At 43.9% G+C, this 22,847-nt stretch overlaps 1 protein-coding gene across 1 annotated transcript in view; it reads left to right on the top strand.

Moving 5' to 3' along the window:
* STXBP3 (syntaxin binding protein 3) overlaps nt 1-22,847 on the top strand; it is a 191,422-nt gene that overhangs the window by 166,383 nt on the left and 2,192 nt on the right. The window contains exon 18 of the mRNA XM_078668314.1: nt 20,610-20,758. Coding sequence (XP_078524440.1) covers nt 20,610-20,758 — 149 coding nt within the window. The remainder of the gene's footprint in view (nt 1-20,609; nt 20,759-22,847) is intronic.

The following is a 22,847-nucleotide window of genomic DNA, read 5'->3' as shown; positions in this document are numbered from 1 at the left end:
AAGTTGCCTGTTGCCATACATCTGCCTAGGTGACCAGAATTTTTAACTCCGCACCCAACTCCTGAAAGCTTGGTCATGCAGGCGTCCACCAGTAGAGTATACCTGTAGAGTATAAATGTGTTCATAGCTCCTCAGTTCAACGCTGCTGATAGTACCGAAATAGCTCTATCCAAATATAATTCGGCCATTACCAAGGCGATTGAGCAGATAGCCCCATAAAAGTATGTACGAATCGCCCCAATCAGCGCCAGCAAGCGTGGTTCACTGACCAGCTGCGCACACCAAAGCAAGCATGTAGGAAGCTAGAAAGGGTATGGAGGACCACCCATACCGAGCAGGATAGAAACCAATAATACCGTTCTCTGACCAATTACCACAAGAACATAAGATCTGCACGAAAAATGCACATATCATCACAATTGACACAGGCTGGAAATTCACCAAACATGCTGTACCAAATTCTACAATCCTTTACCAATCCAAAGGCATGTGAAAGCCTTGAATCACCATCACAAAAGATGTGTGATGATCTCTCCTCCTATTTGTCCCATAAAATAGAGGTGATATATGACAAAATTCTGGCGACGGGAACATTGGCGAGTAATACAGTATCTTTACATACCCCTAAACTGGTCAACTCTGTGCTGCTCAGCGACTTTCCTGCTATTACTACAACTGAGGTTGAAACTCTGATGTGCCAGATCAAATCTAGATCGCCGTCTGATTACATCCCTGCCTAAACCATTCCTCTCTGGCCAAGCAACTTGGCCCCATAGTGCAGTCCCTTGTCAACCTGTCCCTCACTGAGGGTATCGTGCCGCAGGAATGGAAGGTGACCCAGGTGAGACCCATTCGAAAGAATCCCAGCGCCCCATGGTCAGAGCTATCTAACCTTCGGCCCATCTCACTTCTCCCATATCTGAGCAAGCTTGCGGAAAAACATGTTAATACGCACCTGTCGAACTTTATCGAACATACTAATTGTCTAGATCCCTCCCAGTCCGGGTTCAGGCCCAGGTACAGCACCGAATCCGCACTTCTTTCAGTGACTGACAACATCAGACTGTCCCTTGACAAAGGACATTCTATGATTCTGGTGCTGTTGGACCTATCCGCGGCGTTCGACACAGTCTCCCACGACATCATGCTCAAAAGATTGGAAGAGGTGGGGCTAAGGGGGTCAGCTCTGTCGTGGATGAAGAGCTTTCTGTCCGGTCGCTCGCAAAGTGTCAACCTAGGCCCATATCGCTCAACTCCCATGGAACTGACCTAGGGGGTGCCGCAGGGCTCTTGTCTAAGCCCCACATTATTTAATATCTATGTCGCCCCCTTGACCAGTCTCCTGAGGACTTTCGGGTACATCCCCGTTTCATATGCTGATGATACACAGCTCCTCTTTCAATTCAGTAAACTTACAACTACGGTCCAGCGGGCCTTCTCTGATGGAATGAGAGCTGTGTCCCAGTGGATGGTAAACAACTTTCTGCAATGTAACGTGGGGAAAACAGAGGTGATGCTGTTCGGCGATGCCGCCCTTACGTGGACCCAGGAATGGTGGCCATCAGATCTGGGTCCTAACCCTGTCCCTAAATCAGTTGTAAACAACCTAGGCATTCGATTAGACCAGGCCCTTAGCCTAAAAGAGCAAGTGACACAGACTGCTGGCTCATGCTTCCACATAATGGGAATGCTCCGGAGAGTCTTCCCACTACTCCCAGATTCTACCCGGAAAATCCTAGTCCAGGCCTTAGTGATCAGTCGCCTGGACTATTGCAACGGGCTTCTGATCTCAGCTAATGACTCCCTACTAAGTAGACTTCAAATAGTCCAAAATACTGCAGCCAGATTGGTCCAGAATGCGCCTCCTAGTTTACCATCGCGCCCTCTACTAGTGAAGCTCCATTGGCTGCCCATCCGCCAACGGATCAAGTTTAAAATCTGCTGCATTATCCACAAAGCACTCCTAGATTTGGGCCCATCCAACTTGGCCGACAAATGTATTCCCTACACTCTCTCGCGCACCCTGCGTTCCAGCAGTAAAAATCTTCTTGAAGTACCAAACATTAAGAGGGCAAGACTGGGAGGGAAGGCCCTCTCCTACCTTGGCCCACGCCTCTGGAACGAACTTCCTGACTCTTTAGGACTCTGTTCAGAACACATGACATTTAGAAAACTGTTAAAGACTTTCTTGTTTCTTACTCCGCCAGTGTCATATCTCTCCTCAGAGCCCGCTCAAGCGCAGAGATACTCCTCAGGGAGTCGTTTCAAGCGCTATATAAACCCCTAAATAACTAAATAAATACCCAAACCACCACTCCTGACTGGAAGCCAAAAACATGTGCATACCTTTGATCAACAAATGTTCTCCTCGGACAGCCTTGCATTGTGGTCAGTTAATGCAGTTGTCTACCTAGTCACCATTGGTCACTGATGCACTTAGAACCATGGTCAATGTACGTGCCTCCTTGGCCCCTATCATTTAGGATGGTCGGGATGTAGTCAAAATATTCATCCGTTCAGGCCCAGACATCACAGATTGTCTGGGAAGGGCTCGGAGAACAAGTGCACTTACTCATTTTGGTATTCACAGAAGGCACTTACTCATTAATGAGTAAGTGCCTTCTGTGAATACCAAAACGAGTACCTTCTGTAAATACAAAAATTGTAGTAAGTTTAGGATTTAGTCTTAAGTTAGTTCTGTGAATCGGCCCCGATATTTTTCCAAAAATAACACAGGTTTGCCAGAGAGTAAAATTTCTCAATTAGCATTAGCATAAAATCTTAACTAAACAAGTGATTTAGGCTTCTGGGGAAAAGTCTGTATTTTCCTGTTTTGTTACATACAGAACAAATACTGTATAGTTAATAGATCACCACATCACTTTTCTCGAATGCGACTTCAAAGCTGCCGCTTCTCTGAAAGGGGCAGTGTTCTCTGAACTATTTTCTTTCGGCTACTTTTAAACTGACCGTGTCCACTCTTTGTTCATTTTAAAGACTCATTTCAATTGGTAAGCTCAATTTCAAGTGAGCGTAACTCCAACTTATGCACAAATTATGATCAGGAAGACTATTGCATCGTTCTCCTTATTGTGAACTGTTATTGGTGAAAGAGAAACAGTGCAAGAATACATTAATAACAATCATGTTCATCCATATCTACGATACCTGATACCTCGGCACTGAAGCTGCACTTTCGAAATAATATCAAATAAAAATGTCAAATATTCTTTTTATTATCAAGGTAAAAATATTATTAGAAATATTTGTGAAACACCATTAGTCAATGCTGTGATATTTCCCTTTGTACTCTTGAGTTTCATTATTAAATATACAATCTTTGCCACAGTTTTAGACTGAATTAATTTAAATCATTTAAAAACAGTGCCTGCGACTGCAACGATTGGGAGAAGTTCATTTCAATGATAACCTTGAAATTAGGGCTCCCGATTTCATGGTTTTATTTTTTTACCATTTTCGTCTGTATTTATCCGTATTTATTTTTGGGTGATTTTATCTATTTTTCCACGGTTATTATTGTTTCAAGCAAAAGAAGCCACTGCAGCTAGTATTTTTTTCACATTTACTAAATAGTCAATGCACACTTGCACTCGTTTGTTATAGGTTTAGATCTACCTATATGAATTTAGCATATTACCACTACGCATGCTGTTACAACGCGGTTGTTACAACAACAGCGTTGTTACCGCGCGTGGCTTTACATCGCAAATCATTTCTACGGCTTGCGCTAGGTGACGCGCTGGACTTAGGAATAGTATAAATTACTATTCCTACTCCAGTTAGCGCAACAGCAGGGAATGTGTTGGATTTAAAATCCAACGCATTCCATGGTGTTGCACACCCTCTAGCGCAAGTCTTAGAAACGAATCGATGTAAAGCCACGTGTGGTAACAACGCAGTCGTTGTGACGACCGCATTGTTGCCTACCTGCGTGGTAATAGAGTTGAAAACGCTGTTTCCCCCATATATATGCCAAATTAAGTCAAAACAATGCATTCATCTGTGTTTTTGAACAGTCTTTGATTATCCTAATTATTCTACAAAGGGTTTGCTTGAGTAAAAATAAAATGTTAGTAAAGTCAACCCTAACCACTGTGTTACATTCTGAATCCTGAGTTTGTTTCCCAGACCAAGCACTCTTAAAAAATGCCTGCCAGTATGGATGACATGTGCCTCCTGCACCTACACCCTTTGTCTTACATACCATTTCTATACACTGATTTACACATGCACGATTCATTGTCTCTGTATATGTGTGTGTGATGTGAAATGCTCAACCTCCCTATGCTGACATGAGATGCACTATGAAACAAATGAAATACATGCAAGAGAGGGGCAATGGAGAGATTTTAAAGACTGCACGCCCTTAAAAACGCTGAAAGACGGAACGTTCTATTTTAAACAAAAAGTGTGCATTTATTGTACAGACCTCCGGGGAACGTTCAGCAGCACGTTCTAAGAGTGGGTGATGATGGACGCAGCCTCTCTTTTGGCAATGTTTAAAATATGTGTTATTGTGATGGCATCAAGCACACACTGCATTACAAAATCTCTCCTCAAAATTACCTGCAACCTGTTTGAACCCTTTGTGATACAAAGAGCAAGTGCAGCGTTATTGAGGAGGAGTAGAAGAGGATAAAGGCATGAAAGCAAATGGGAAATTACTTTTACAAAGGCAACAACCCGTTAAAAAGGAGAGAGACCTGGAAACAGCTGGCATTCCACACGCAAACAGTTAAAAATATATATATTATAATTTCATGTTTTCTTTCAATATGGTCATCATTGAGAGAGCGCAAATTAAGAAAAAATGTAGAAGTGCACCATATTTACAAGCACGTTGCATCAGCCTAGTAGAAATTATATGAGTGTGAAATATATAGAGTGGCAATATATATGAGTGTTTAATTGGAGTAATAATACATATACCAGTGTGAAAAGCTAATATAGAATTGTGTAGTGATGATAGAATGATGTTGAAATCCCAGGTTATGTGGCTGTTGTAAGGGAAAATGTAATTCTGCTAAACGTAGAAATGTGTAGGCCACATGGCAGTTCACAGAGAATACAAGAAGCTGATGCATTTCCACACAATATGGATCTAATGTTGTTGTAATGCAAAGTATTATTGATCATAGAACTGAAATATATGTTTTATAGAAGTGTTTCATTTAATCAATGTGTTATAGTTAGAATACTGTTTAAACTAAAGAAATTGAAATGTTTGCAGAGTGCAGAGGCCTGTTTCATGTAATTCTAGTAGGCCTGAATAGATAGTCATTTCGTTTGATCTGCATGGGTTCGTTAGAGAGAGGTCAAGCAAAGCACAAGACACAGAGCCTGTTACATGGTTTACGACTTAGGAGATATGGTGGAGGCCGGAATTTGGGGCCCACAGAGAAAGTGTCTGTTTGCAGGTGCGAGGGGGTTTAATCAGGAAAGTGATGAATGGGCTTTGTTCAGAGAAGCCTGGCACAGACCTGTAGGAGGCTTCAGGAATTTCATGGGGGGTACCGTCCAGCAGGAGAAGAGCCTGGGAAGCAAGGTCAACGCTAACGATGGACCCAGAGGAGTACCAGCATGGAAATTGCCGCCAGAACCAACACCACGTGAGGGGCGTCTCTAAGGGCGTTTCTATTGGAAATGTGATTTTGTATTAGGGACAGCACCCCTGGGTGGAGTTAGAGCAGATGGTCTGAGGAGCCTAAGAGAGCGGATGGGTAGGCAGATAGGTTAACTGCAAGAGATCGATTTGCAACGAAGACTAAGAGAAGTGTGTGATCTTCTTAGGAAATCACCACGGCTGACACCTTTTTAGGTAAAGATCTTGTTAAGTAGGGATGTCACTTAGTCTAGTGTAGGGACAGTCTAACCTGAACTTTTCCTTTCTGTAAATGACGCATAAGCTACAGCTTGTGTCTATGTTGGCAACTTTAATGCTTTTTGAATTTGTTTTAGTGATATCATTTTGCCGACTAAGAGCATTTAGAGAATTCTTGTTTGTATTGATTCCCGTATATCTTTTGAATCTTATTCTGAGATGTTTGTATCTCCAGATAACTTTGGCTTTATAATAAACTTTTAAAACTTATTTGTAGTAAGTGTTTATTCAGAGTGGAGTAAGTCCTTATTTGATTGACCTAGTAGTGGATTGCCTTTGACTCAATGACAGGTACCAACGATTTAGTAGACCTGAATTGGGATCTGGAATAATAACTGTAGACCAGAAATCCCGCGTTAACAGTTGGTAGCAGAGTGAGGATGGTTACCTTCTTGAGGAGGGTGATCTAGACTAGGTTAGATTACCCCAAGGCCCCTAGAGATCGAGAGATGAGCATCGGAAGAATCGCGTGCCGAAGAAGGTGCTGACGGTGCGAGAGAAGCAGCAGAATCGGAAGAGAGTGAGTATAACAAGGGTCATGCGTGGACAGATTGCGGTGTTTTGTGTTGTACCTGTATTGTAATGTCATGCGGAGTTGAATGCCTGTAGTGTGAATGAGAGAAGGTTGTGAGCGCGCGCAACCTGGTAAACTGGTAACCTGGTAAACGGGTGAACTGGTGAAAATCTTAAGTTCGAGGTAGAGCTTAAGTGGTTCGGGTGTATCGAACATCCAGAGTAGTTGTCGACCAGAGTAAGGAGGTCATGAGGTACCATTGACCGCCGCAGGACCGAGATAGGGGGAATGCAAGAGTGAATGTGTGGGTAACGGACGCAGGTCGAAAGTTACCGTGTGTAAGTAACCTATCAGAGAAGGCGATTGTCTGGACGTACACGGAAAGACATTTCGTCGGTTAAGGTGACAATTACAGTTAGACTGTGGACGTACAGTCAAGGAAAGTGATCGCTTGGACGGAAGTAATCATTTTTCGGAGTATGAATGGGACGCATGCATGACCGCGGAGACGAGCAGAGAAAGGAGGGGAACTGCTGCGAAAGGGGGAGAGTGACGTCAGCTAGAGCCGCGCTGTGATAGGGCGGTTGGTGAGACGTCAGCTAGAGCCGCGCTGGGATAGGGCGGTTGGTGTGACGTCAGTGAGAAGCCGCGCTCTGATAGGCCAGTTAGCGGAAACCGCGCTGAGATTGGTGGATTGTCATTAGGAAGTCAGCGAACGCGGAGAAAATAGAAATTTTGTAGGTTTTGAACATGAAGTGTTTTAAATGTTTGAGGGGGATTTTTAAGAGAAAAAGAAGAAATTCTTATTATGGGGAAGAGGCACCGCCAGAGGGTACACCAGCTTACTATATGGCAACGAACGTTGGTCTGCATACTATACTTTGGATTGGTGATTGGAGCAAGATTACGGAAGGGAATGAGGAATTGATTTTTCCGAAATACGGAACGTTTAGGTTAGAAGTATTACATCAGCTGAAAGCAGTTATGTCCTCATTGAGACCTTTGCCTAGACCAACACAGTTTGAGGCCCTTAACGCATGGATTAGGGCGGCGCACGACAGGAATCTGAACAGGCGCCAAGAAAGGGTGAGGCGATCAGTAAGGGCAGTGCGAGATGCCCAATGGGATGCGGACGCCAAGAGATGGAGGGTACAGGCAATTGAAGTGGATAAGTTGTACACAGTGAGAGAGGTTGCAGGAGAAAAGAGGCTCATGGAAGAGGATGAGGAGAGCGAGTCGGAAGACAACGTAATAAATAGGTTGTTGATGGATAGACCACCCCCGGACAATAGGGAGACGGAAGGCATGGAACTCCCAAGGGAAGACAGAGTTGGCATAGAAGGGTATAGGCCACTCCCTTTAGCGGATTGGGTACCTACCAAAGATGAAGGGTCACCCCAACATAGTACCATACAGAGTGTAGTCGGAAGGGTTGTGGTACAGAAGACGCCAGCAACAGAGAGAGTTGAGTCTTATGAATTGCCAGATGCTCTTCAAGTACCCGTTACCATAGGTCCTATACGGTCGATTTATCACCCAGAGAAGGGGAAAGAGGGAGAACAGGTACAGTTAGACAGGGAAAGAGTCGAGATGGAAAGGAGGAATAACACGACAAATGCCTGGAGGCAATTGCCAGGACCGATAACGTGGAGCACCCCATTAGATTCAGCAGTGGGTCCCGTAACAGAGCAGGGGGGTCAGAGAGGACCGATGGACCTGAGGGGACCACGGCCGAAATCCTATAAAGAGTTGAGGGTTGACTTGAGAGAATGGGATGGGTCCACAGAAGCACCGATCAACAGGTCAAGAGAGGAAGCAGAATGGGGAAATCGAGGAAAAGAGACATTGTCTCACTGTGGGGCTAGCACAAGCAGTCAGGAGTGGGATGGTAAAAGTCAGGAGAGTAGAGGAGTTATACGATACAGTGATGGAGGAAATGGGCAGGAGCGAAGAGAGAGAAGTACCGGATGTGGAGAGATGTCTCGTCTCATGCAAAGTGAGGGAGACCAAAGGACACGAGAGTACAGAGACAGGTTTAGGTGCACTCACCACGCACCTGATGAAAACGTACAGCACTGGAATCATGGGAACACAGGGAACAGCGAGGGATCTTGCCATGAGTCGAGGGATCAGAGGTCACCGCCAAATTGTGAAAGAATGGGGGATAATGAAATGTCTTGCCATGCACCTGGGGGAACCAGGCAGGATGGACACTCTGGGACTATGGGAAATAGAAAAGTGTTTCACCATACACCCAGTGAGGATGGAACTGCATGGGACCTAGAGAAGTGGGAGCAAGGGAGGACTCCCCATAACACGCCTGAGCCCAGACGTAGGACTCAGAGCTGTGATGGGAGAGATGTAAATGGACCCTCTAGAGATGGCGTACTGAAAGCTGCGGTGAAAGCTAAAAGACTCGATGTGTCCAGCTTAAGATCTGATCTGGAAGATATAATAGATGGTACATTGCAAATAGAAAGGATTGAGACGTACGAGCAAGATGAGCTACTGTTTATGGCAAAGGACATCACTCGAAAGGCAAGAGCAGCTCATGAGAAACTGTCTGAACTAGCAGAAAAATATATGGTAGATTTGTCCAGAACAAAGACACTGCAGGGTAACCATAGGTTGCAGTATACAGACCAGGACTTGGATGAGAAGAGAACTACAGGATTAAAAACACACATAAGGGAACTGATCACAGGAATACGAGCATGGAGAGATCTGGACAAATGGGAAGAGAGATGGTCCAGAAAGGGAACTGTTAGACGGAGCGTGAATGCGATGTCTCCAGAGGGAAGGCTAATGAAGATGGAGGCATTCCCTTTGCGAGAAATAGCAAATGGGAATTATGTACATGTGCCCTGGAGTAGAGGAGATTTGGCCGCATTTACCAACTCATTTCCAAAGTTAAGGGAGAACCCTGTAGAGTGGTACAAGCAGGTAGAGAGGTTTGTCAAGATTTCAAAGGTATTGTGGATTGATTTGAACACTTTGTTTGACATTGTGGTTCCAGGGGACTTGTGGACAACATGCAAGACCAGTGTCGAATGGCCCACTGTAGAACCAGAGAGGGATGCTCTTACTAATGGACCGTCAGAAAGTGTAATGTTAAAATATGAAAGGGTGATGACATGGCTGAAAGAGAAGGTGCCACCACAAGATATAGATTGGGTAAAAATAGACCGAACAAGGCAGGAACCCAAGGAGACAATTCATGAGTATTATGAGAGATTGCTGAAAGCATTCAAACAATACAGTGGACTAGATGTAATGGATCCCAAAGATATAGGACAGTTTGTATCAAAGTTCGTTTTGGGGTTGAGACCTGATATTTGTTTGATGATTCAGCAACATTTAATTTGTTGGCAAAACAAACCATTGGATGAGATTTTGAGGTACGCAAGGTATTGCAGTGATGAAATAGATTCTAAAGCAAAGAAATTAAAGGAAAAACTCATGATGGTGCAGATGCAGTCAGCTGGAAAGGGTGGACAGCAGCAGGGAACAGGGACAATGGGACGGAAATCGAGTAATCAGAATAAAGACAGCGAGGAAAACTCGAGACCTAGAGTAGACATTGCTACGTTGAAGAAAACGACAAAGTGCCACCAGTGTCACCAGGTGGGACATTGGAGACGCGAGTGTCCCTATAACCCTGAAAACGGAGAACTAGAGGTAGAGGAGGAAGTTCAAGAGGTTCCAGTTCAAAGGGTGACAGTGACCAGAAGTAATGTGGCCAAAGGGGGGACTTCGGCTCCACGAGCTCAGTTCCCGCAGCCACCAAAGATTGCGACAGGAGGAAAGGTCTATAGACAAATGCCTCTTTTTATAGATGAAGAAAAATTGTATTACATTGATCCATTGACAGGACAACGTGTAAGCAGAGAAGAGGACTGTACCCTCGGGGCAGTTCTAGAGGTGGATCAAAGAGGACCGTTTGTTGAGGCTGAAGTGGCAGGGTGTCCTACAACATTCTTAGTGGATACTGGAGCTACTCGATCAACTCTGAGATCAGCAGTGGTACCAGATCTACCGATGTCGGGGGAAACAATTCAAGTGGTAGGAGTCGCAAACAGGAGAATGACTAGCCCTTTGACGGAACCAGTGTCAGTGAAAATAGGAAACTACACCAATGAACATCAGTTTGTGGTATGTGATTCTAGTCCTGTGTGTCTGTTAGGAAGGGACTTATTGTGCAAACTGAACTGCACAATATACTGCACACCTCAGGGAGTGGAGGTACAGACTACTGATGATGATGCTACCTTTAAAGTTGCTAATTCGAGAACGTGCATAGAACTGTATCCTACTCTGACTGTGGAGGACCTTCCCTGGGACTTACGGGATGCAGTATCTTCAGAGGTATGGGATTTTACTGGTGAAGAGATAGGATTGATCAAAGGTGTAGAGCCAGTAAAGATCATGGTGAAACCAAATGTCGATTATCCAAGAACGCCTCAATACAAATTGTCCCAGGAGACGATAGCAGGAATAAAACCTGTGATTGACTCTATGATTCAACAGGGAATATTGAAGGAAATCGTGGGTAGTCCATGTAACTCCCCGATTATGGGTTTGCAGAAGCCTAGTGGGAAATTTAGAATAGTACAGGATCTTCGAAAAATTAATAACATTGTTGTTTCATGTTGTCCAGTGGTACCGAATCCATCAGTGATATTATTTCAGATACCATTCCAAGCTGAGTGGTTCACAGTGATAGATCTTTGTCAGGCTTTCTTTTCAATTCCATTAGATGAAGAGAGCCAGTACCTTTTCGCTTTTAAAATGGAAAATCGCGTTTTAACATGGTGTCGTATCCCACAAGGGTTTACAGATAGCCCATCAATTTTTAATCAGATACTGAAGAAAAATCTTGAAAGTCTAGTACTGCCACAGAACTCGGTTCTGGTCCAGTACATAGACGACCTACTTGTTGCGTCAGGAACAGAAGAAGCTTGTAAGACAGATACCATTGCCTTGCTGAACCATTTAGCTGAAAATGGACACAAGGTATCTCCGAACAAATTGTAGTACTGTCTGACCGAAGTACAGTACTTGGGTCATCGGATAGAAAAGGGAAAGCGCAAAGTGTCACCAGACAGGATAGAGGCGATAATGAAAATGAACGCGCCTACAACACAGAGAGAAGTCAGGATGTTCCTAGGAATGGTTGGTTATTGCCGACAGTGGATAGCTAACTTTTCACTGAAAGCAAAACCCTTACAGAAACTGACGCACAAGGAGGTGAGTGATCCGGTACCATGGGACAGAGAGTGTTTGATGTCGTTCCTACAGCTGAGAGAGGACCTGTGTCGTGCTCCAGCCTTGGGGATGCCAGACTATGAGAAACCATTTTCACTTTACTGCTGCGAAAGAGAAGGTTGTGCTTTGTCAGTGTTAGTACAGACTCATGGGAATGCCCGTAGACCAGTTGCATATTTCTCGGCTACTTTAGATCCGGTAGCCGCAGCGTTGCCCGGATGTCTCAAATCCGTTGCTGCAACAGGTGTCAGCATTGAACGTTGTGAGAATATAGTGATGGGACACCAGTTAGTGGTGTATGTACCGCATTCTGTGGAATTGTTAATGACCAGGAACAAGACACAGCACATGACCAACAGTAGGCTCACGCGTTCCGAGCAAGTTATTCTTGCTGCGGAAAACGTGACCCTGAAGAGGTGCTCTGTTTTGAATCCTGCGACACTGATGCCACTTCCTAATGATATAGAGGGCGAAGACTGTGAAGATCACGATTGCCTTGATGTGACTGAACTATGCACGAAGCCCAGACCAGATATTGTGGATGAGCCATTGATTGACCCCGATGAAATTTTCTTTGTTGATGGCTCATGTTTAAGAGACGATACTGGTCGGTTGAGAGCAGCTTATGCTGTTTGCACCATTACTGGAGTTGTGGAGGCCGCTTGCCTGGAAGGAGTACACTCCGCACAGGTAGCAGAAATCATTGCATTGACCCGTGCCTGCATAGCAGGTAAGAAAATTAGAGTCACCATTTATACCGATAGCCAATATGGTTTCGGTGTAGTTCATGATTTCGGGCAATTGTGGTCTCAGAGGGGTTACATGACCTCCTCTGGTTCGCCCATCAGAAATGGGGAATTTGTGCGACTGCTGTTAGAAGCATTACAAGGTCCGGATGCAATAGCAATAGTTAAATGTGTAGCCCACACCAAAAATACAGATTTTGTGTCGCAATGTAACAGATATGCAGACGAAGTTGCCCGTTACTGCGCGGAGCACGGATATTCTTTCACGGAGGTGGAAGTAGGTGGGATTCAGGAAAAGACAGAATTAAACATGATGTTAGAAACAGTGGATACTTGGGAGGATTTGAAGGTAATGCAAGACAATGCACCTGATTTTGAGAAAAAGGCATGGGAAACAGCAGGGTGTGTGAAAAGTGAAATGGACTTTTGGGTTTCAGCAGATGGAAGGGCAGTGTTACCTGAGGAATTAGTGAGTCCAATGGCAAGACAGATACATGGTCCAGTACACTTGGGAAGGGATGCCATGCTGAGGGTATTTAGGCAGACTTGGTATTGTCCTAAGTTTAGGGTTGCAGCAGAAGCAGTCTGTAGGAGATGCGTTACATGTCAGCAACTAAACGTAGGGAAAAGAACACCAGTTACGATGAGTCACATTGGGAGGTCTGGGGGGCCTTTCAATAGAATGCAATTAGATTTTATCGAGATGCCAAAAGTCAACCGCCTCAGGTATGTTCTGGTGGTTGTATGCATATTTTCCAGATGGGTCGAAGCATACCCTACACGCAGGTGCGATACACTCACAGTAGCAAAGTTGTTACTTAGAGAGTTGATCCCGCGCTACGGGGTGCCAAACTCCCTGGAATCAGATCGAGGAACTCATTTTAACAGTGAAATTGTGAAGATGCTCTGCTCTGCATTGAACATTGATCAGAAGTTGCACTGTAGCTATCGACCAGAGGCTTCAGGTATCGTTGAGCAGATAAACGGGACTTTGAAATGCAGAATTGCCAAAGTATCTTCATCGACTTCCTTAAGTTGGCCTGATGCTTTGCCCTTGGTACTTATGAGTATGCGTAGCACACCCGACAGGAGGACAGGTCTCTCTCCACACGAGGTGCTAATGGGGAGGGCAATGAGACTTCCAACCACTGCTTTGTTGAACATTACAGATGATCTGATCCTGGATTACTGCAAAGGCTTGTCTGACGCCCTTCATTCTGTGTCTCTTCAGGTGCAGGCTGCTGAAGTCCCATCTTCCAGAGATCTGTGTCACGACTTGTGTCCAGGGGACTGGGTGCTAGTAAAGAAGCACGTCCGGAAGAATTGCCTAGACGTGCGTTGGAAGGGGCCCTATCAGATTATATTGACAACGAACACTGCAGTGAAATGTGGAGGGCTGCCTAATTGGATCCACGCTTCCCATACTTGAAGAGTTCCAGCACCCCTGGAAGAAACAGCTCCTCCCGCAGATGAAAATCCAGTTGTGGACGACGAACCACTAGAGGGGATCAGTCAAGCTGTGGGGGTGTCAGAAGAAGCTGGGAGGGTTACAGATCCAGAAGAAGAAAGGCAGGACGGCAGTGAAACCGATGTAGCCACAGAAGGAGAAAGTTGCTGTGAATACGGCTCAGATACAGATCAGTACCAGAGTGATCAAGAACAGAGTGTGAGGACGAGAAATAGGAGAACAAGGTGTGGAGAAGTTAGTTGGCCCGAAAGAAAACAGAGGCCGAACTTAAAGCCAACTCCAGAGAGAACCCTTGCTCCTATATCCGAAGACTCAGATCCAGACGAAGGTGCACAAGGACAGGAACAGGAAGGTCCGAGAAGATCAAGGAGGGTGCGAGTGCCTTGCAGAAGATACGCTACTCCTGAGTGGACCTACCTCGCTGCAGATGTCCGAAGCACGCAGAACGGGGAGGGTGAGGGAAGTGACCCTGACCAGTACTGACCCCATCATAACAGGGGAAATAAAGTTGCTGATACCAGGAGTGGAGGTCGAAGGGTTGCTGACACTCAATATCGTTTATCCTCCTTACCTGAGCGGAATAAGAGACTTGGTTCTAAACAAAGTAGAATTTCCGGCTTGTTGTTTAAGGTGTCCAATACTTGAGGGACTCCTTCTTCGTTTGGAAATATTAGAGTGTGTGATGAGAGTTGTTGGAACACGTATAATTCCGGATTGCTAAAGACTTTGAAAAGACTTTGTAAATAAACTGATCAAGAGATAACCTAGCGCCAAGTGGAAGAAAAAGAAGAAACTAGGGACTTTCATTTTAGCGGATGGAGAAGGGCTAGAGTTGTCTATCGTTACAGAACTCATAGACTGACTTTGCGGAGGGGATTATCAGTTTCCAGGTGTGGTTCAAAAAGGCTGAAGAAGCAAAGGAAAGAGACTTTGTGCTGTGAAAGAAAAAGCAGAGCTACACTGTTTTGAGATCATGGAGGCTGGCAACCCGAACCGCAGGACAAAATGCATAATAGGCACACTTTTAGTGGGAGTGATTTCTCTTATAGTATTAGTGGTTACTATATCATATGTAGTGGGACATGAAAATGATGTGAAAGCAGCAAAGGAAGCAAAAAGTGTATCAACACAGAAACCTACAACTGCTGGTAAACGGGGACAATACAGAGAAAGAGAAAACTTTGCTAGCAGCTGAGACTCGTAGGTTACATGTAGATGAATCGCAGGGAAATTTTAAATCAAATGCATATGCTAAATTGCTTTATGAATATGTGGATGCTATGGAGGCTAAAGATTGCTATGTATGCATGAAATTGCCAGCATCTGTAGACGAGGGCATTAGGTACCATCATCTTCCATTAACTTATGGAATCACATGTAGTTTATTGTTGAGCATATTTTATGAACGTGATGGTTTCGAGTATTTGATATTTTGATATTTGATATTTATGTGTTTTTATAAAGCGCGAACATTCGCTCCCAGGGGAGCATCTTGGCGCTAAGCTTGCGAACAGTAGGTAGATGAAAAATGAAGCAGGTGAACGGATGAGACTAAATGGCTGCCAGTACGGAGGTATCTGATTGTTGGTACACCCATGTCTTGAGGAGTTTTCTGAAAAGACCCTCCTTTTCAGTCAGTCTGAGGTTAACTGGTAGGTTATTCCATGCCTTGGCTGCCAAGACAGTGAAAGTTTTCCCACCCTTGGTTTGATATTTAAATCTGGGAATCAGGATGAGGTTTGTCCCAGATGATCTCAGACATCGCGGAGGATTATAACGCACAAAGCGATGTGTAAAGTAGCGGGGACCTGTGTTTTGCATAGATTTAAAAACGGTAAGAAGCAATTTAAAAAGAATTCTTTTATGCAATGGGAGCCAATGCAGAGCTCTTAATGCTGCTGAAGCTGATGACCTTCTGGGAAGTTGTAGGACCAGTCTCGCCGCTGCATGTTGTATACTCTGCAGCTTCTTAAGGGTGGACTTTTTCACACCAGCCATTAATCCATTGCAGTAATCAAGTCGGGAGAGTATTAAGGCTACCGCGACTGATTTTCTAGCTGCAATGGGGAGGAAATCAAAGAATTTTTTCAGTGATTTAATGAGACCAAAACAGCGTCCAGCCGTAATCCTGATGTGGTCATCGAAAGAGAGAAGTGAATCAAATTGCACACCTAGATTCCGAGCTGATGCTACTGCACTAGGGGGGGCTTCCGATCCCATGGGCCACCAGTCTTTCGGACAGAAAGATAGATCTTTACCCAGCGGTATAATTTCTGTCTTCGCACTATTGCATTGAAGATGGTTTTTGTTCAACCATTGAAAAACATCCGATAGGCAGGTTTTAAAACGAAGGTCTGCATCTGGCCATTTTTTATCGATGGTAACGACAAGTTGTGTATCGTCGGCATAGGACGTGACAAGGATCCCATGAGATTCTATCACAGCGAGAAGGGGGGCCATATAGATGTTAAAAAAAAGAGGGCTTAATATGGACCCCTGAGGTACTCCTGATGAAATTGATTTTTCGCTGGATAGATAGGGACCCAAAGACACAGTCTGGGACCTATTGGATAGAAACGAAATTACCCATGCCAAGGCTGTGTCTGTCACGCCAATCTCTCGCATTCTGTTAATCAGGATGGCATGCGAGATGGTGTCGAATGCTGCTGTCAAGTCAAGCAGGACGAGGACTGTCTGTCTTCCCTCATCCTGCAGAAACCTGACAGAATCAGCTAGTTCGATCAAGGCTGTTTCAGTTGAATGGCCGGAACGAAATCCCGACTGCTGAGGATGCAGAACATTATGGGCCTCTACAAATGTTTTGAGCTCATCGTGTACTAGCCGTTCCATGATTTTACTTAGAACAGGCAGCAAGGAAATGGGACGCATATTGCTAAGATCCGTGGGCGATTTATTCTGCTTCTTCATCAGAGGCTTTACAATGGCCTTCTTCCAATCATTCGGCACTAGCCCAGATTCAAAAGATGCATTGATGAGACTATTTATGTAAGGATTTACTGTCTCTATCAAGTGATGTAAAATGATAGGGGGACATGGATCAGTGGGGGCTCCAGATTTACAAGCCAAAATTGCCTTGCTTGTTTGTTGGAGGGAAACCGGTTTAAAAGCAGAGAGCAGAGGGTGGTTGCCAGCAATCTCTGGGAAGTTGGTCGGAGGGGGAGGAAAGTGCATCTGAATACTGACTATTTTATCTTCAAAGAAGTCTGCGAGTACTACTTCTCGAACTTTGATTCCGTATTACCAGAGGTGCCAAATTACAAGCACCTCAATAAATGGGATTATTACAAGAGTGAAGACAGGTTACAGAAGTTTTTCCTTCCATGGAAAACTTTAGATACTTCACATGCTCGAAGAAATAATTTGACTTGTACAGTGTCAGAAATTGAGAAAAAGTTTGTGGGACAGGTGGATGCTCGATATAGGAGGCAGAAGATTTTAAAATCTTCAGGTCAATGGAAAACAGATTGGACCGAGGAAGAAAGGTCACACCAAAGAAAGGGTAGTAATGGTCCAATAGCTTTAGATCGAGAGAAGAAGGGGAAATTGTGCATACATAGGGGTCAAACCTATTACGAAAATGTGTTTGTGGGAGAAGTAAGTTGTGAACATGCTTTCCAGTTAGAATACTACTCCAAGGATTTCTTGAAGGAAATGCAGGTGATCCCAAATGTATATTTTGTTTGTGGGAGGAATGCATATGTGAAACTACCAGATAATTGGTATGGATCATGCTATTTAGTGATTGTCTTCCCCAAAATATACCATGCTAAGGATTTAGAAAACATAGAGGGAGGAACTCAAGCTAGAGGAAGAAGAGATGTCAGCACTGAGGAGGTAGTTGGAGATGTATTTGGTGCTGCATTTCCTCTTTTGGGAATCATACTGAATGACATCAAGATTAGAAGATTGGCAACAGTCGTAGATAGGTTGTCCGCCAGTACTGCTAGATCCTTAATGCTGGTGGAGGGAGAGATGTAATCGATAAGGGCAATGGTTCTTCAGAACCGACTTGCTCTAGATGTTCTGTTAGCCAAAGAGGGAGGAGTCTGTAAGGCTTTGAAGGTCCAGGAATGTTGCACTTACATTCCAGACAATTCAAAACCTCTAGAGAAATATATACGGAATATTACTGAAATACATCATGAGATTGAGGATTTGGCAAAGGTAAATGTGTGGGAGAAAGTAGGTCAAGGAATGGGTAAAGTTGGAGGTTGGTTTGCCAACCTAGGAAAGGGAATCGTTTGGTACATATTGAAACCTATCATCATAATAGTGATTTGTGTACTCACTTTGTGGGGATTGGTGCGGCTGTACCAGTGGTATAGATCAAACAGGTTGCAGAGATCCATGCGGGAGCAGGGAAGGAGATTAGCTGCGATGCAGGAGAATCAGTACAGGAGTCTGAGGGCTCTAGAGATGATGAAACGAGGGGGTACTGCAAAGACTTCAGTTTGAAAATTCACATCTTAGGGATGGTGTTGTGATTGTGATGACTACTAAAAGTCATCAAAGGGGGGACTGAGAGAGCGCAAATTAAGAAAAAATGTAGAAGTGCACCATATTTACAAGCACGTTGCATCAGCCTAGTAGAAATTATATAAGAGTGTGAAATATATAGAGTGGCAATATATATGAGTGTTTAATTGGAGTAATAATACATATACCAGTGTGAAAAGCTAATATAGAATTGTGTAGTGATGATAGAATGATGTTGAAATCCCAGGTTATGTGGCTGTTGTAAGGGAAAATGTAATTCTGCTAAACGTAGAAATGTGTAGGCCACATGGCAGTTCACAGAGAATACAAGAAGCTGATGCATTTCCACACAATATGGATCTAATGTTGTTGTAATGCAAAGTATTATTGATCATAGAACTGAAATATATGTTTTATAGAAGTGTTTCATTTAATCAATGTGTTATAGTTAGAATACTGTTTAAACTAAAGAAATTGAAATGTTTGCAGAGTGCGGAGGCCTGTTTCATGTAATTCTAGTAGGCCTGAATAGATAAAGTCATTTCGTTTGATCTGCATGGGTTCGTTAGAGAGAGGTCAAGCAAAGCACAAGACACAGAGCCTGTTACATGGTTTACGACTTAGGAGATATGGTGGAGGCCGGAATTTGGGGCCCACAGAGAAAGTGTCTGTTTGCAGGTGCGAGGGGGTTTAATCAGGAAAGTGATGAATGGGCTTTGTTCAGAGAAGCCTGGCACAGACCTGTAGGAGGCTTCAGGAATTTCCTGGGGGGTACCGTCCAGCAGGAGAAGAGCCTGGGAAGCAAGGTCAACGCTAACGATGGACCCAGAGGAGTACCAGCATGGAAATTGCCGCCAGAACCAACACCACGTGAGGGGCGTCTCTAAGGGCGTTTCTATTGGAAATGTGATTTTGTATTAGGGACAGCACCCCTGGGTGGAGTTATAGCAGATGGTCTGAGGAGCCTAAGAGAGCGGATGGGTAGGCAGATAGGTTAACTGCAAGAGATCGATTTGCAACGAAGACTAAGAGAAGTGTGTGATCTTCTTAGGAAATCACCACGGCTGACACCTTTTTAGGTAAAGATCTTGTTAAGTAGGGATGTCACTTAGTCTAGTGTAGGAACAGTCTAACCTGAACTTTTCCTTTCTGTAAATGACGCATAAGCTACAGCTTGTGTCTATGTTGGCAACTTTAATGCTTTTTGAATTTGTTTTAGTGATATCATTTTGCCGACTAAGAGCATTTAGAGAATTCTTGTTTGTATTGATTCCCGTATATCTTTTGAATCTTATTCTGAGATGTTTGTATCTCCAGATAACTTTGGCTTTATAATAAACTTTTAAAACTTATTTGTAGTAAGTGGTTATTCAGAGTGGAGTAAGTCCTTATTTGATTGACCTAGTAGTGGATTGCCTTTTACTCAATGACAGGTACCAACGATTTAGTCGACCTGAATTGGGATCTGGAATAATAACTGTAGACCAGACATCATCATGTTTGTACACTCTCGGTATGTAAATTTTTTTAAATCCGAATGCCTGGCAGCTGCCTCCAAGCAGACCGCTACCTGCTAACAGGCCTCAGGCCTCTGCCTTGCCCCCACTGATTGGTGCTACCTTACTAGCGCTGACCCTAGCAGGCCCCGCCGGATGGGTTCTACAGCTTTCCAACAGTGGGCCGGACTGCTAATGCACATATCAACACCTCATGCTCAGCTATTAGACATTCTAGGATGGACACAGTGCTGTTTTAAACGTCAAGTACTCACACTTCATGCAGTGTCCCCCACCCCTTTAACATGCAATACCTGCTGACGTACAATACGACCAGCTCGTCTTGAACGGGCAGTTGTGGTGTAGATCAGAGAGGAGGGGTGTGGCAAGGAAACCCTCGGCGAAGCGCGGCTGTCCCAGTATTTTTCTGTTTCTAATTTATAAATACAAAGGAAAATAGTTTGATGTTTGCATTTGTAAGTAAATATGTGTTTGAACAGAAAAAAAACGGTACCTTAATTGAAATGTAGTAATTTTATCCTATTTCTTTGCAGTACCTTGTTCAAAATTATTAGAAACCCACATAGTCCATTTACAGTAGTTACTGACTCCCTTTCCCAGACTTTTTTTTAGAAATTACAAGCATATTTTAGTGTTCACAGCATTTAGGATTGTGGAACTGTGGACTATTTATTCATATAAATGTTGTTTCTTCTGGTAGTGCTCGTCAGAAACACAAACCGAATCAAACAGACGACCGGAAGACTGGGTCAAAACTGATTATTTTCATAATTGGGGGAATGACCTACTCAGAAATGCGCTGTGCCTATGAAGTTTCCAAGGCTCACCCATCATGTGAAGTTATTATTGGTAAGCCAGTGTTTTTCTTTTGTGTCTTTTGTGTCTTGTGTGACTGGTGATGGTGACACTGTCTGGGGATGGTGTAGTGGAGAGTGGGTGCCCAAAACTATTACTATCAAGTTGTCTTAATGTACAACCAAGTTTTTTGCTAATGTATGTATGTTATTTATTCTTTATCACTTTGTAATTCCATTTGTACACTTAACTAAAAATCGACCTCACCTCTGTTAGTGTCTAACATCTGTTTGTTTCCTAAAGATTGTAACTTGTTGTCCCCCTTAGAAAGTAAAAGCTGTACAGATCGGTATATTGATTACTGGGTACACTGACACTTTCTACGCACTAGTCCTCTGCCTGAAAAATATGTAAATAGTACTGGCTGCTAACGGGCTATATCAAAATATACCTGTTATTAGTTTTGTTTTGAATGTGATCATTTTGTTTCATTCAGTGTATATTTTATTTCTTTACTATGAATTAGTTTTTATAATTTACAAACATACCAGTACCATTACCCATTTCTGTAGTATTTAAAATAATAAGCAGTTAGGTGTGCTGTTCCTAAAAGAAGACCGGGGGTGGAGTAGCTCCTAAAAGAAGACCGAGGGGTGTCATGCTTCATCATAGGGCAGCTCCTCATTGGGCTGGCGATGCAGTGCCCAATGGGCCGCGCAAGGGGGCTCTTTGCCGGAGATATTTTACCTGTATACCTGGCTGCAGATGAAGCAGGTGTGTGGTGTATATACAAGGGTGAGTAGTGTGTGGGAAACGTGTAAATTTAAAAATAAGTATGGGAACCAGCTGAACTAGCTTTAATTAGCAGGTTCCATGTCATGATTAAAAACATGTACTGCATCCATGAAGAGATTCTAATAGTCTTGTCAAGTATTTAACCGCTTAACCGCGGCGGCAATTCCACGCGGTGAGGCGGATTAACGCAGTGGGCGGGGCCGCGGCAGCCAACGGACGTGCGCAGCACTACAAAGGTAGTGCGCGCGACAGCCTTTGGCCGACGCCAGCAGGGAAGGGGTTAAGTGAGAATAGCGGTTGACATGTTTCATGCCCTATATTGTTTTAGAGATCGTGGCATTTCATCAGGACCTAAAAAACATACTAGCTACTCATAGGGGGTTGTTCATATCTAAGTGTAAGAATTGGAAACCATGCCCTCACCAAATACACAAACAGCGACAAGGGTCCTTCTGAGTAAGGCGCTGGGTAGAGAAAAGGGGAACAAAAAAGGGCGGGAGGGAAGGTTATAAGGTAAGGATTACAAGGTATGTTAAAATATCAACATGGTGCCCTTGGCGATAACGGGCATCGGTGTGCATGTTATTCAGTCAATGCTCACAAGTGGTTGGAGAGTCACAGGTCTAGTGGCACCAAAGAAAGTTTGATGTGCTAAAGAATGAACCAACAAACCACCCGGTGTCTAAGCGGTAGATAGTTCTCTCTCACACACTGTTCCTACTCGTGCTGTGTATATATATATATATATATATATATATGTATATATAGATAATATCCGGGTGGAGAGCGCTCTTGTGCCAAGTGTAGCCATATATGATGAGCGCTGTGTGCAAAAATTAACTCAAGGAAATATAGGTGGTGTGCAGTGAAGCTTGCGCGACCACACCGGGAGGTAGCCCAAACCTCCAGGGGCGCTTGTTGCTAAGCGGTGGCTCGAGTGGACTATCATAGGGCCAACTGAAGGTCGCAGTTTTTTTCGCATGATTATGGATTTGTCACGTTTGCCACATTATCCATCATCTGCTGCATAATCTGTAGATTTTATCCCCCAAAACATTGTTTGTAGCTCAAACGGATCAAAAGTTACTAAAACGTGGCAATATGTGTTCACACATGTTGGAAGACCCTTTGCAAAGATTAACTGGTCATCTTTCAGTTGCTTATTTATGTATTTGGAGGTTAAACTGGAACTAATGGGGTGAAATCTTTGCCCAGACAGTATTACTATGTGTAAAGTGAGAAAGTAATGAAGTATTACTATCAAAAAATGTGCAGCATTATGCCTCATAATGTGCCTTAACTTGCTGCATAATTAAGTCTGCCCTGACGCATAATGTTTTTGCTCCCC

The sequence above is a fragment of the Lissotriton helveticus genome, chromosome 1_2 (assembly GCF_964261635.1).
Source record: "Lissotriton helveticus chromosome 1_2, aLisHel1.1, whole genome shotgun sequence".
Lineage (NCBI taxonomy): Eukaryota > Metazoa > Chordata > Amphibia > Caudata > Salamandridae > Lissotriton > Lissotriton helveticus.
The sequence above is the reverse complement of the archived record's forward strand: the minus strand, read 5'-3'. Positions and strand labels throughout refer to the sequence as shown.